General features: G+C 37.7%; 1 protein-coding gene across 2 annotated transcripts in view; it reads left to right on the forward strand.

Moving 5' to 3' along the window:
* Positions 1–10812, forward strand: part of WDR41 (WD repeat domain 41) — a 71844-nt gene extending 61032 nt beyond the window's left edge. For both annotated transcript variants that reach the window (XM_051991854.1, XM_051991861.1), the window contains exons 11-13: positions 101–189; positions 1411–1544; positions 10546–10812. In XM_051991854.1, the coding sequence (XP_051847814.1) occupies positions 101–189; positions 1411–1544; positions 10546–10698 (376 nt within the window). In that variant the 3' untranslated portion in view covers positions 10699–10812. The remainder of the gene's footprint in view (positions 1–100; positions 190–1410; positions 1545–10545) is intronic.
* The last annotated feature ends 3990 nt before the right edge of the window (positions 10813–14802 follow it).

Consider the following 14802-nt stretch of genomic DNA (forward strand, 5'->3'; position numbering starts at 1 on the left):
CCAGAGACCTTCCTGACTCTTTCTTTATAAATACTCTATGCCCTGCATTGAATTGCCCCAGTGGTGCTCTGTCTATATTATAGTCTCTTTGTTTCAACAGGCAGTTAATCTCTTGTTCAGAAGATGGCAGTGTTCGCATTTGGGAGTTACGGGAAAAACAGCAGCTGACAGCTGAACCTGTGCCAACAGGTCTGTGCTTCCCCAAAGAGGAAGTTTCTTACCATTCCTTCTTAAAAAATGAAACACAAGAATGAAAGTTCATTAGTAACCATATGAGGCTAAAATAAGTAAAAGTAAACTGTACCCAAAATTTATTTTAAAAGAAAAAACTGTATTGGTTGTAGTCAAAGCTGACACTTCCAAAAATAGTAGTTACAAAATCCTTTGATTTCCTTTTTAATATGTCTTTATATGGTAATTGCTTCATTGTTTTTATCCTATTGCAAGTCAACCAGAACTGCCCTGTGTTATGAGAGAACATTGTTACATCTTGAAAGCCAAGGCCAAAAATGATTATTCATTTTAGTATTTGTAATTCTAATTGGTCATACATAGAATTTGTATTTGGAGACCAAATCTAAGATTTTCCTAACACTCCTCCCACATTTGTGAAACTAATGGCTATTAATTATTATTTATTTAAGTATCTTTTTAAATAGTATTGAGCAAAAGTCCAAATGGTACTGGCTGATAGGCTCAGCAGGCCCTCGTATTTTCTTTCTTTCTAAAAATTAAAAAAAAAAAATTCAATATGAAAACAAAAACCTGGGAGGATTTGAACACTTTAATTGATAGTTTGAAAGATATTTCTGGCCAAGGAATCAAAAGCTGGTCTTTCTATGCAGTTTTGAGTTTTTTGGCTATTTGGCCTACTCTACAGATCCAAATACAGCCTCTTCTGTCCCTCAGTTTGCTCTATATGCAATCTGAATCTGCCCTGTATTCAAGTTAGTTTTTTTTTTCCTACATTTTTTTTTTCAATGATATTTATTGGAGAGGCTTACATTGGGCCTGTACTTATATATATCTGATATTTAGGTACCAATTTTTTCTCTAATCATAGATTTCTTGAACGTTATGTCAAAGTTTGGATTGGGTTCAGTATGCTTGGAGGCTCTTCCTATCTCTGACATAAACCCTTTACCTATCTTCTTCTTCTTCTTCTTTTTTAATCTTCTCTCTAATCAGCTGCCAACTCAATTTGTGGCTTCCTGCAAGCCTTTTCTTTCTTTTCTTCCTCTATTCCACTGCCACCAGGGGGCATGCTGGGGCAGCAAACGGGACAAAGCTGACAGGTTTAGAAATAATGAGCATTATTCTCTTTTTCCCATCTCATGTTCCATATGTACGTATTGCTAGTCACAGACCAAGATTCTGTTGGCAGACTATAATGATTTTGTGTCTTTCTAGGATTTTTCAACATGTGGGGATTTGGAAGGGTGAACAAACCAGCAAACCAAATCATTAAAAAACCACAAGAAAATGGTACTGTGTGTTCCTTGGAGCTTATTGGAGATTTGATTGGACACTCATCTTCTGTAGAGGTGCGTTTGTTGTTTGTAAGAAAGGGAAGGAGAAATAGGGAGGCCAGTGATATTGCAGGAAGGGGCTGCCTTGGGAATCCAAGTCTTGGGCTGCTGGGGCAGACTTGCTGCTCATGTGTGAGCCAGGCCCCAGCTTCCTGGGGTGGGGGTGAGGGTTAAGCCCACACTTAATATGGACCCCAGTTTTCCCATGTATAAAATGGAGAAGTTGGATTAAATGACCTAAAGTCACTTCTTGCTCTAAGTCTTTGATTTATGACCTGATATACACTTTACCCTTTTCTCTAATCTCTATTTTTAAATTGCCCAGTGCTGTCCAATAAAGACCCATGGTTCCTTTTCCTCAATCTTTAATTACTCATCTGAAGACTTTGGACAACATCTGAAATAGTAAGACAACAGTATATGCACAGTTAGTATTGGCTTTCAAGTTATCCAGTTTAAAAGGCAGGTTTTAGGAATTCACTATCTCTAAATGGAATGTCTTCTCATGTTGCCCTTTTTCCTTAGCGCTTCACATAATCCATAGTACATGGGAGGTGCATAATAAATGCTTTTGGCTGACCCATTAACTGAATGAAGGCTAGTATTATTTTTACCAGATAATAAGATAGAACTTAATAAGTTTGTGTGGAGTTGGGAAAGGGATCTAGAACCCTAAGTCCAGGGCGCCTAAATCCACAATACTAACATTTGGAACAAATAAACTTTAAGATTTTGGATGTTTTGGAACAGCTGCATGGTATAGTGGATAGCTCTGAAGTCAGGAGAACCTGAGTTCAAATCTATCCTCAGATACTTAATACTTCTTAGCTATGTGATTCTGGGCAAATAACTTAATCCCAATTGCCTCAGCAAAAAAAAAAAAGAAGAAGAAGAAGAAGAAGTTCTGATGTTTTGTACTTTGCAGTCACTTTGGAGCTCCTAGAATGAATGTGATCTAGGATCATAGATAAGTTTGAGGACTATAGATAAGTGTCTTAGAATTAAAGCCTTAACCTGGACTAAAAGAACCACAAGTTCTTCCAGAAGGAGCTGTATTTCATAGCTCTTTTAAGAATGATCATAGAGTTTTAGTGCTAGAAGAGATCCTAGACATGTTAATCTGATCTCTTCATTTTACAAATGAGGAAACAGCCCCTGATAGATTTACAAGCGTACTGTGCTGCAAGCAGCAGAGCTGGGCTTCAAGCATGTCTTCTGACTCCAGATCCATAGCTTTTCCCACTCCGTACGTCTTCTAAGCTTAAGTGGTAACTTTCATCTTGGTTGTAATGATTTACATTCATGAAAATATTGATAGAGAGATAAAACATCCACAAAATTCTCACCTTAGGAAATTCAAATATAAAATGGCTTGCTATTTCAATACTTAAATGTATTTGTGATCTCACTGAAATGTGTATTCACTCCAGTAGTACTGCTTAGCTCCTAACCATGCCTTCTAATCCTATGTGATCTTTGTCCCTGTGTCCCATGTCCTTCCCCTCTACAAATAGTCTTCCAAAAAAGGATCAACCCAGTGTGCTACAGGCCTTTCTCTGGGTCTTTTAACAATTTACAAGAATTGTTTCTCTTTCATTTTCATTTGCTTAGACATTTTGAATTAGATGTTTTACAGACATTTTAAACTCAGCATATCCAAATACGAATGCATTATTTCACTCTCAGAACCTCTCTCCTTCCAAACTTTCCTGTTATTGACATCTTTCTAGTTATGCTGGTTAGCCACCTGTGGATCATCCTCAACTCTTCATGATCTCTCACCATTCTTACTCACCATTCTACTACCAAGGTCTGTTGGTTTTACCTTTGTCCTAATAATGGCTCTTTTTTGGCACAGGCGCTCAGCCCCCTGTCCTGGACTGCTGCCTTAGCTGCAAGTAAGGCTGCCTGTCCTAAGTCCCCTCTGGTCCTTCTCCAGTCAGCTGCTAAAGTAATTTTTCTGAAGTACAGATTTAATGTCATTCCCCACTCAGTAAACTTTAAAGGCTCCTTGTTAGCTGCAGGATAAAATACAGAATCCTTGTGTGGTATTCAGAATCTTCATAACTTAGCTCTTCTTCCTCCAGTTACTACCCTTCCCCTAGCTACCTCCCCTCCCCAATCTATACACCTTTCCAGTCATCCTAGTCTTTATACTCTATCACATAGTCTTAGATCCAGTCTGGCCTCCTGGCTGTTCCTCAGCCCATCTCCCAATACTGGGCCTTTTCACTGGTTGTTCCCCATCACTAGAATGCTCTTCCCTCCTTATCTTTGCCTACTGGTTTCCTGGCTTCCTTCACATCCTAGCTAAATCCTGTCTTCTACAAGAAGCCCTTCTCAGTCTGAGTGCCTTCTTTCTATGTATTATTTTCTATTTACTCTGAATTCTAGTTGTGCATAGTTTATATGTCTCTCCCAATAGATTGTGAGCTCCTCGAGAGCTCTTTTGCCATTCTTTGCAAGCCTAGCACTTAGCACAGTGCCTGACACATAGTAGGTACTTACAAAATGCCTATTAGCAGACTGACTACTTTAGGACATTCTCATTTTTGCTTCTTTCATGATTTAAAACCGTATAGCATTTCTGGAAGAACATTGGTATTAAAAGTTGGATTTTTGTTTCAGGCAGCAGTTTGGGATCTTTGTGTGTTGTGTTGTGGACAGTTCCTAAATGCATTTCAGCTTCCTTTTTTTCCTCTTTCAGTTCTTATCTGGCTTGTCATCCATATGAAATGCCTGGCCAAAACATATATACTGATAGATTGAATGGTATTATTCATTGGATTAGTGTCAGAATATCTTAGTTCAAACCCAGAGTCATGAACATTTGACAAAAAGTGTTTTAGCACAGCATTAATTATTGAATTTGATAATATTTGATTGCCATCCTGAAAGTGTATTAACTTTCATGATGCTAGTTAATCTATCATTATCAGCAGATGCTTGATAGAACATCTTCTATGTGTAAGACACCCCACTGTATGCTAGGGACACCAAGAGGCATAAAACACAACCTTTATACTAAGGATCTCACAATCCAAGGGAAGAAATAGAACATTACATTAACACACACACACACACACACACACACACACACAAAGATGTAAGATATATGTGCTGAGTGTAGAATGAAGACATGGACCCAAAGTACACCATGGTTTTAGAAGAGAGAGAAGGTGATTGTGAATGGGATTACTCCGTGAAGAGGTGGGATGCATATGTGGAGTAATATAGAACCTGGAATGGAAGAGCTAAGAGCATTTAGAGGTCATCTAGTCTAATCCAATCATGAGATAGGGTTAGACAGCTGTCCCTAGAGTCAGGAGGACCTTAACACTAACTGGCAGTGTGATCCTGGACAAGTCACCTCACACTGTTTGCCTCCGTTTCCTCATCTGTAATGTGAGTTGGACAAGGAGATGGCAAAGCACTCCTGTGTTTGCCAAGAGAATCCCAAACGGGGTCACTGACCAAGAACAGCAACAAATCCTGTCATTCACAGCTGGGCCCTGATGCCCAGAGACAGCCATCTGCCACAAGTCACATAGAGATGGTGGGAGTCATAGGCCTTTCCCCTCACTTCATAGATGAGTAAACTGAGGCACAGATAGAACAATTTGTTCAAGGTCACACGGCAATTAGTGGCAGGAATGGGATGGGAGCAGAGATCCTTTGTCTCTGCATCTAGCACCTTTTTTGCTAAACTCAAGCTCAGTAGCTTATACAGCAGCTCTCCCATGTTGCCTGCTTATCGCCTAGAGGGAAGTGTTAGGCTCTGATATAGATGCCAGGCAAGAGAAGCAGTGTGGGCCGAGGCCATTAGGAAGGGTGTCTGAATGCCTGGAAGAGTGTGCTGGCTCAGGCAGCAACTGTTCCCCTAGAAAAGCAGCATGACATGACCTTGTGAGATTGGTTGGGATCAGATTGTGGGTGTCTTTGGTTAGTGGCTGTAGGAGAGTTGTTAAGAATCCCCTTTAAATGGGCTGCAGATTTTAGGAGTGAAAGAATTCACTTATTCCCGAATATTAGTTGCAAAATGAAAATTTATTGTTAGATAGAAATCAGTTTACCCAGAGACTGACTTTGATAGTGGCAGATATATGGAAAATGGAGTTTTGCCCTGAGAATGGAGTTCTCAGTGGATAGAAAGTCCTGACAGCAAAAGGAGCTGCCAAGGTCCTTCTGCAAAGACTTTAGTTGATGGAAGCTATTATAATTGGGTATCTTAGTGGGGTTGAGAAGCCGGAGCAGATCAGAACCAGTAGAGGTTGAGCGGCCCAAGCAAGTCAGAATGGGGGCTGAGACAAGCCTGGGTCTCCTATTGGAATTCAGAGGGATGCTTTTTGACCAGGATTTGTAATTGAATAAAAGGTTTTGGCATCCTAGAAAGATAACTTGTCTGGGGAGGATATGCCTCAGCCAGGAGGGGCTGGGAATCTGAAAGGAATCACAGATCAATAGGAAATACAGTTTCTTAAAGGGACCCCAACCTGCTTCAATCTTATATCCCTGGGATCAGGGATGCCCACATGGTTAGGGTTAGGGTGACCTACCAGGTTCCCAACTGGCTCTTCCTCCACCATGAAATCTGTGTGAAATGACCCTACCGTGGAAAAACAGGGATCCTTATCCTTGAGCTCCAGTGATGTTTCCTTCTTTCTGTTCCTCAGATTTTTCATGTTGGCTTCAATAATTACCCATATGCTAATGACTTCCAAACTCCTACTTCCTGCTCTCTCCTCCCAACTCTGTTCTCTTACTACTAGCCCTTACCATTTGTATGTTGCAAGAATGAATTGCTTGTTATGGATCAGTCACCATACTCTAGGCTCTAAAGAATACAAATACAAAAGCAAAGACAAACCTGGATTCCAGGAGCTTACATTTCTGTCAGGGAGATAACACACTTGGAGGGGATTGGTGGCTTAGGTGGGGCACTTTCTTCCTGAAGAGTGAATGGTCCCTTAAGAGAGAAGGGAGAGGAATGGTCCCTACAATTCCTACAAACTCCCTACAATTAGAATTGTAAATTGATACTCCCTGTCTTGGAAATATGGTTGATTTGATCTGGTTCATGGTTCCAGAATTTGAAAGTAGAAAAGGAGATGGCTCAAAGGAAGGAAAGGAAATGAAGCTTTGCTTACTTGAATGAGTGGTCCAAGAGAGGTAGTCACTCACCCATCTAGACTGAAGAGCCCAAAGGTGAAAGTTCTTCCAGGTCAGGGTTCTGTCACTTTACAGCATATCTCAAGCTAAATTTTTCCTCAAATTCAGTTTAGCCACCAACTTTCTTTGTTCCAATTAATTCCATTATCCCATTTCCAAAATGAACTTGAAAGTCATCTTTGATTCATCCTTTTTACTGTATTTCCTATATTTAATCACTAGTAATACTCTTATTCTACTAAATATACTTGTTTTTTCTCCTTTTCCACTGGATTTATCCAGCCCTAACCAACTTATATGTGGAATATTGTAATAATCTCCTACTTTACTTGCCATTAGTTTCTTCTCCCACCCTTTAATATGACACATCGTTGTTTTTACTTATTTTGTGCTCTTTTCTTGGAGAAGTCTTTTCACTGCATCCACCTTCAGCCACATGAAAGATCCAAGTTGTTCCTCCAGGAGGATTTACTTAATCATTATATCTTTCATATATTTGTCCTTCCTGATACCCTCCAGAATTTTGTGCCAGAGAATTTAACATTCCATGTTATGATATCTTATATTTTGCATTCGCTATTTAATGTGTTAAGTGATATAGATTCACCTAGATTACAACAGGTTTATTTGATTGATTATATCTGCACAGACATAAAAGACTTTGGAAGTTGAACTTTTTTGAGGAATTCTTAGGGCAATATTATTGCTAGAATGGTCAAATTGGTTGCGCAAAATTGATGAGTAGGATTCTAGAAATCAACAGAGAGAAAAGGAATTTATATCTAGTATCTTTGACCTAAGTTATAGACTATGAATAGAACTACTAAAAGAACAGGATGTGGACAATTAAGAAATTAAAAATCCAAGATTTGTTGATTAATGACTCCTTTGATCTCTCTTTCCTTTGGTCCTTCAACCTTTATGGTACTAGTTGTCATTTGATCATTTTCATTTTTTATCGAAGAAATTAATTATCTTGTGCTGCTTTTTGGTAGAAATAAATGCTAAAGGTAGCTCTGGGGATGTGAGAGCAACTGAGGACAAAGAATTGTTTTAACTTAAGACAGTGTAGGACAGAATAGATTGAAATGCTCTGGCTTACCATTTAGGAATGAAGCAGTTCTAAATTAACCCTGAGATTTAGGGTACTCTTTTATACTGTAAAAAAAAAAAGGACTACAAGACCTATAGCGGTCGTTTTGGAGACTTTTTAGGCTAGGATCAGTGGGGATTAGCTCAGATAACTGTCTTCTAAGAGCTTCCCAAATGGGTTGGAAACTAGTGACCCTTTTCTCCCAAGATGAAAGAGTCCTCATCTGGGAGCTTTGCTGTCATTATGGACACTGTGGAATGGCAGCAGAAGGCAAAAACAGATAAGGACTAGTTTTAAAAATTCAAGGCTTGTCTAGTATATTTCTGCTTGGGGAATTTATACTGCCGTTAAGTCATATTTACAAGTTGATTGTTGTCCAGTGTTCCCATAGTGTTCCATATTTTCTTTGAACTTAAAAAAAAAAAAAACCTTTTATTATCACCTCTTCCCTGGATTTAGTACATAGCAGCGATGAATAAATACTAGTCATAGTTAACTAGTATATAGTAGTCAAATGAGCATGACCATGGCTATTGCTGTAATTCTCTAACTAGTGTCCTTGGCTCAAGCTTTTTCCTCTCCAGTCCATGCTCCACTCTGCTGCCAAAGTGATTTTCTTAAAGCCCAGGTCTAATCAGATCACCTCCTTTTCCTGATCACTTCCAGGATCCTGTATTTGACGTTTAAAGACCTTTACCACCCAGCCTCTTCTCCAATCAATTTAGATTGTCCCCTCCTCTCCTCACTTTTGATCATCTTGCTGTTCCTTATATACAATCCTTCCATCTCTGGATTTTGGCACTGATTTTTCCTTTTGCCTGGAATGAGGGAGTCTAGGGGAACACCCTCTAATCTCTAGCTTCCTTTAAGAGTTTGTACTATGGGGCAGCTGGGTAGTTCAGTGGATAGAGCACTAGCCCTGGAGTCAGGAGGGCCTGAGTTCAAATCTGGCCTCAGACACTTAACACATTCTAGCTGTGTGACCCTGGAAAAGTCCCTTAATCCCAGGTGCCTTTCAGGATAAAAAGTAAGATTCTGCTTTTCTTCCTCCTTTTGAAAGGAGCCTTTCTAGTCTCCTTCACTTTTCCCCATTCTCCCAGTACCTTCCCTTTGAGATTGCCTTTCCCCTTTCTCCTATATATCCCTAGTATGGACATAGTTATTTACATGTTGCCTCCCCCATTAAAATCTGAGTTCTTGACCACTCAGTGTAGTACTTGGCACAAAGAAAACACCTAATAAATATGCTTTACTGCTGGCTGACTACAGGACACAGTCATGGTGCCTAGAGCAGCAGGAACCCAGTAGAGATGCATTGGGTCTGGAATCAGTCAGCTCAACCCTCCATGAATTGCATGACTTTAGACAAATCAATTAACCTTTCCAGTTTTCCTTTCCTCATTTTAAAATGGGAATAAAAACACCTATAATTACTTACCTGAAGAGGACTGAAGAGAGCATTCCAGAAGACAATGCATATAAAGAGTGCTATATGAAACAAAGCTATGCTTATTTGCCCAGGATGTGCTCTTCCTTCCCCCTTCCCCCCTCCCCCCCAAAGAGCTCAAAATGGTCACATCTAAATTATTTAATTTACAATAAGTTTCTTGAATTTGGAATTTGTGGTTATGTAGTCAAGGGCTTCTTTTAAGGATGACTAGAAAATATGGAATATAGCAATTTCCAAAGAGCTGAAAATGAAAATCACCCAGAAGGCAGTGGAGAGATAGAGGGCTTTTGTGAGCAAGAGTGAAATTTAATAAATGAGATATTTCAAAGAAGAGAAATAAAAGAGGTTCCTGGTAAACATATAATAAAAAAAGAAGGTTGGAAGATGACAGGTAAACAGTTCTAGGGCCCCACTGGTAACCTTATATTATTAGGAAAAAGTAAGGAAGGTCTTTGGCATATTGGGTTGATCCTGCTGTATGATGAACTTACTGGAATCTCTGAATAAGGGTCCCATATGAAGAGCAGGAAAGCTGGAATGGTTTGCAGTCTGCACTTTTGGAGGAAACATGCAAAATAATGCAGTCACTGATCCACTGGAATGAGTGTTTCTTAATCAAAGAATATCAACAGACTTGTAGAGGTAGCTTTTATTCATTTAAGAGAACAAACTTTTTCAAGCAGTTTAACAGCAGCCATTTGTACAAAAACAATGGATTAATCACAAGTGATCCTTATCTTGTCATTAAAGCAAATCTAGTCAGACCTCTGTTTGGCAACATATTTCTTTAAACAGTTTGTGAAGAATTAGGATATGATCAAACATTAAAATCCTAGAGAACACAATGTAATCTTAATTTTAAATGAGAAAAACTTTCAGAATCTTGGAATAGCTAACGCTCAAAGTTGTGAACATCAAATATCACTGAAATGTAGATGTCAGAGTCTCAATTAATAGTGAAATTTGGTGAGTAGAATTCTAGGTAACAGAGAGGAATGTGCATTTATCCACATATGAGAATAATGGTTAAAAATGAAACTGACTTCTATTTTCATATCCAAAATGGTGGGTGGCCCTTGATGGAAATATATTCTTTTTAAAAATATTTGTGATAAGCAAAGTAGTATCTACTTTTAACTTCTGTTCGCTGAAATTTCCATGAAGACAGGCACCATGGATTTTCTAAATTTTGTTTTTCTCCCAGCACTTAGTACATAGTAGATATTTAATAAATAAATATTGAATGGAATGCTTCTTACCTCATATTATGTACTATAATTTATGACTTTTCATTTTCATTACAGATGTTCTTATACTTTGAAGACCATGGACTAGTAACATGCTCTGCTGATCACCTCATTATTTTGTGGAAAAATGGAGAACGAGAGTCAGGATTACGCAGTTTAAGATTATTTCAGAAATTAGAGGATGATGGTGATTTGAATCTTGGTTTCTAGTCTTGCTGAATAAGGCATTCATGTGCATGAACCCTGAATATCAAATATAGGTTAGGAAGATTTTAAGAGATATCTGGAAAATTGTAATATATTCATCTTTTACAAAATTTAAAATGTGTTGTCTTGTTTTGTTTTTTTTTTTTCCAACTGGTGTATAAGGTTCTGCTTTTCTTGTTGAATCTATATTTTCTGAACTTGTGAAGAGTGAATATGGTGGGTGGGGAGGTATGGGGGAATAGACGGAGAGAGAATATATGAGTGTGAATATATATGTAAAGATTATATATGTATTTGAGGGAGAGTAAGTGTACCCCTGTGACAGAAACCATTTCCCCTGAGAACTTTCCCATATGGTAAATTCCTAAAGTGATCACACTCAGGATGGCTAAAGAGGCTTTTCTAAATTTAAGGAAACTGAAATCCTTAGCTGAATTTTGCAAACCTTACCTCTTTTAAAATTGTAGGGAAACAAACCCATCCACAAAAGTCACATAGGTTTAAATTTAAAGAGTAATAGAATGAATTAAGGTCTTCTGAAAATTTATCCCTGCTGAGAATTCCTTTCATTACAAGAAAAGGAGATTAAAAGGGAATAAGTAGCACTTTTTTTTTTGTATTTTTAAAAATCATTTAGGAAAGTTGAAAAATAGTATGGTGTAATGGGAAGGAGACTGGCCTCAGTCTCAGACATTTTCTGGCCTTGGGAACCTGGACTGGTGGAAATTATTTCACTTCTGCTTTCCCTTATCTGTAAAATGGAGATAGAAAACAGTATTTAAACAATCCACCTCATAGGGTTGTTGTGAAGAAAGTGCTTTGTGAACTACATAGAGCTATGAATTTTTGTCACTATTCCTGAAATTCTTGAAGGTCCTATATTTAAAATGAATTTTTAAAAAAACTATGAATAGGATCTTAGCTTTAGACCAGAAGGGACCTTAACGATCATCTAATCTGTTCCTTTTAAAAAGTATTTCTTTCATATGAAAGGAAAAGAAAACAACATATTAGTGTATTGCTAATTTGTATTTTTCTGCTTGTGATCTCCCTACTTCAATGGAGCAAAAATATCTTGCCACCCAGATCATAATCAGTATTCCTCTCTAGATTTGCATTTTTGTTGTTGTCCAGTTGTGTCTTTGTCTTTGTGTATGGGATTTTCTTGGCAAAGATAACTGGTTTGCTGTGTTCTTCTCCAATGGATTAAGGCAAATAGGATCTCTATTTGCTAGTAGCTAGTAAGTGTCTGAGGCCACTTTAATTCAAGTCTTCTTGACTCTAGGCTGGGCACTCCATCCACTGCACCACCTACCATGCTCTTAAGATCTGCATTTATGAGAATGCAAAGTAGAGGATCCTGACTGGATTTGGAAGCAGAGGATCTGGACTCTTATTCTGGAATTACTCTTTGTTACCCATGAGACCTGGGGGCATGGTTATTAATCTCTTGGAATTCCACTTCCTCATCAGTAAATTGAAGGGGGCTGGCTAGATGGGCAGTGTGGTCCCTACCAGTATCTATAATCCTGTGAATTTGCCCTTAGGGAATTTAATCTATAATCAACAATTGTTAAATGACAGAGTTTGGAAAACCCTGATAAGGTTAAACTAAGTTTAACTTTGGGAGACAACCATTTGGTCTGCCTTTGTCAGGTATGATAATTTTTGCTTGAGATAACATTGAAATAATTCTGTGTTTTGAATTTTTTCTTCTTTCAGGCTTAAATTATTGGAGTAGAATGGGATAGGGTGAGAAGGGAAGTTGTGATATTAACTAAAAAGGGCTTTGTGGGGAGGGAAGAGATCTTATAAATCACCTCTTCAGCTCCATTCTCTTACTGGTAAGGAGGCCGTTGATGGACCCTGCTGCCTCAGAATGGTTCAAAGGACTCAGTGGATTCTTCTTCCTCCCAATCTGGCCTCTGAATACATTCTTGCTCTGTGAGACTACCTTGAATCTGTTAGGGATAAATATCTGTGAAACTTAAAAAGCCATTTGAACATAGGAGTTTTTTCGCCACTTCCTTTTGACAACTAGACTTAAATATTGAAATCAAATTCTATTTTCTTTAATCTTTAAAATCCAAATGAGCATGAAACCAATTGGGATTCTGTGTAGATTTTTTTTTTTCTTCCTCCCTTCCATGGAATTCAGTGTAAAACATTATTCTAAAGACTGTTTTAACCAGAATTGAAGTTGAACTGAAAAAAAAAAAATCTTCATGCTGTTTCCTAGTGTAAACTGATATAAGCTGTTACTGGGTTGATTGGTAACCAATTGGGATTCTGTGTAGATTTTTTTTTTTCCTCCTCCCTTCCGTGGAATTCAATGTAAAACATTATTCTAAAGACTGTTTTAACCAGAATTGAAGTTGAACTGGAAAAAAAAAATCTTCATGCTATTTCCTAGTGTGAACTGACATAAGCTGTTACTGGGTTGATTGGTACTAGAACAGCAACTATGCCTCCAGATGTTTTAGGACAGAAAGCTGAATTGGTAAGACGCATAGCTATTTCAGACAAGGGAATTGCTGCCGATAGCTCAAAATTCAACTAGCTAGTCATTAATGAATGAAGGACAGAGGTTCCCATTATTCATTTTAACATGACTCAGAAATGAACGTTGAAAAAAAAAAAAGACTTCATTTATTCAATGACTACTAATATTTGATCATGTTATCACCATACATTTTAGTCTAATTGCCATGGCGTTATATTATCTTGTACCCCTAATTCCTTAGTCATTTTTTCAGAGCTAGGAATGAGAAGGATAGTTGTTCCATGTCTTTAAAAAGCTGGTTAGGATTAATTTAAAAATTATTTTAAAGCAAGATTAAATAACTAAGGGAAAATATTTTAATAAAGGGAATGCAACAGTCTATCTGTCAACAGTTGCATTAATCTCTTTTCTCCAAGGGTATTTTTCTGCCAATTTATATATTATTTCTGAATCAGGAAATTAACTGAATTCTTCAAATAATATTTCTTCCTTTCTGTTGTTTAAATCAATCTTTATATTTGATAGCTACCAGAATAGTTATCTTAAACCATATCATTTTAGGTTTGGAAGGGGCCCTCCAATATCTTTAGCTTCCAGATGAGAAATATGAGTCTTGTAAGGTAACAGAGCTAGTATTTTGGGGGGCAAAGATGATGTCAGTTTTGGTTTTACTCAAAACTCCAAAATAAATAAAGATTAGATCTCCAGAACAATAATGAGTGATAGGTTATTTATAAAGAGGCCCTTTAGCAAAACTAGAGTGAGAAGGCAGAATTGGGCCTTAGGAGAGATGCATGCTAATCATCTAGGCTTGGACTTCATTTCAAACTTGACTTCTTGTCAACACTGTTCCTGGACTTGTTCAGTCTTTTTCTGGACCCTTCTGAAAATGAATGCTTTTATAGTGCTCACAACAGACTTCTTATTCCTGTATTGAAGGGTGTGGAGACAGAAGAGCCAGGACTCCCACTGGGAGATAGGAATTATCTCTTAAAGATAATCTTCCAGGAGGAAATGGTTCACTTCTGGGAATTTTCAGCACCACTTGGCTGTAGTGAGCCTTCTCCACTGTATTGCTAGCCTATCATAGGACTATTTTACTTTCTTTTTATATAAGCTTAAAATGTAAGCTCTTTGAGGGCAGGACTATTTCATTTTTTAAAAAAATCTCCAGCATTTAGCATAATGTAGATACTTAATAAATGCTCCTTGAATTGAAATATAGTATCATCTTTAAGGGCTTTAAAAACAAGAAACTGTCTGGGAAAGAACCTCTTACCATGTAATGTCTTAGCTAAAAGCAGGAAGAGTTACTAGATGAATTCTCAGGGAAACTTTCAGCTCTTTGGATTTTCTAAATACAAATTATCCACCCATTACTGACCAGACTTTGGTTTATAAATTCTGAATTATGCCATGAATGAAAGGCAGTTCCTCCAGTTCCATCAGGTATCCTCAGCAAATTACACAGGAATTAACAGATAAATCACTATCTCTGGTTTGCTCGCTTTGTATTTCCAGAATACATACTCTGTAGATATATTTATAAATTGGTCAAACATAAACTTCTACTTATAAGATTCTATGAGCCAAACAATTTAAAT

Source organism: Antechinus flavipes, chromosome 1 (assembly GCF_016432865.1).
Source record: "Antechinus flavipes isolate AdamAnt ecotype Samford, QLD, Australia chromosome 1, AdamAnt_v2, whole genome shotgun sequence".
Taxonomy (NCBI): Eukaryota; Metazoa; Chordata; class Mammalia; order Dasyuromorphia; family Dasyuridae; genus Antechinus; species Antechinus flavipes.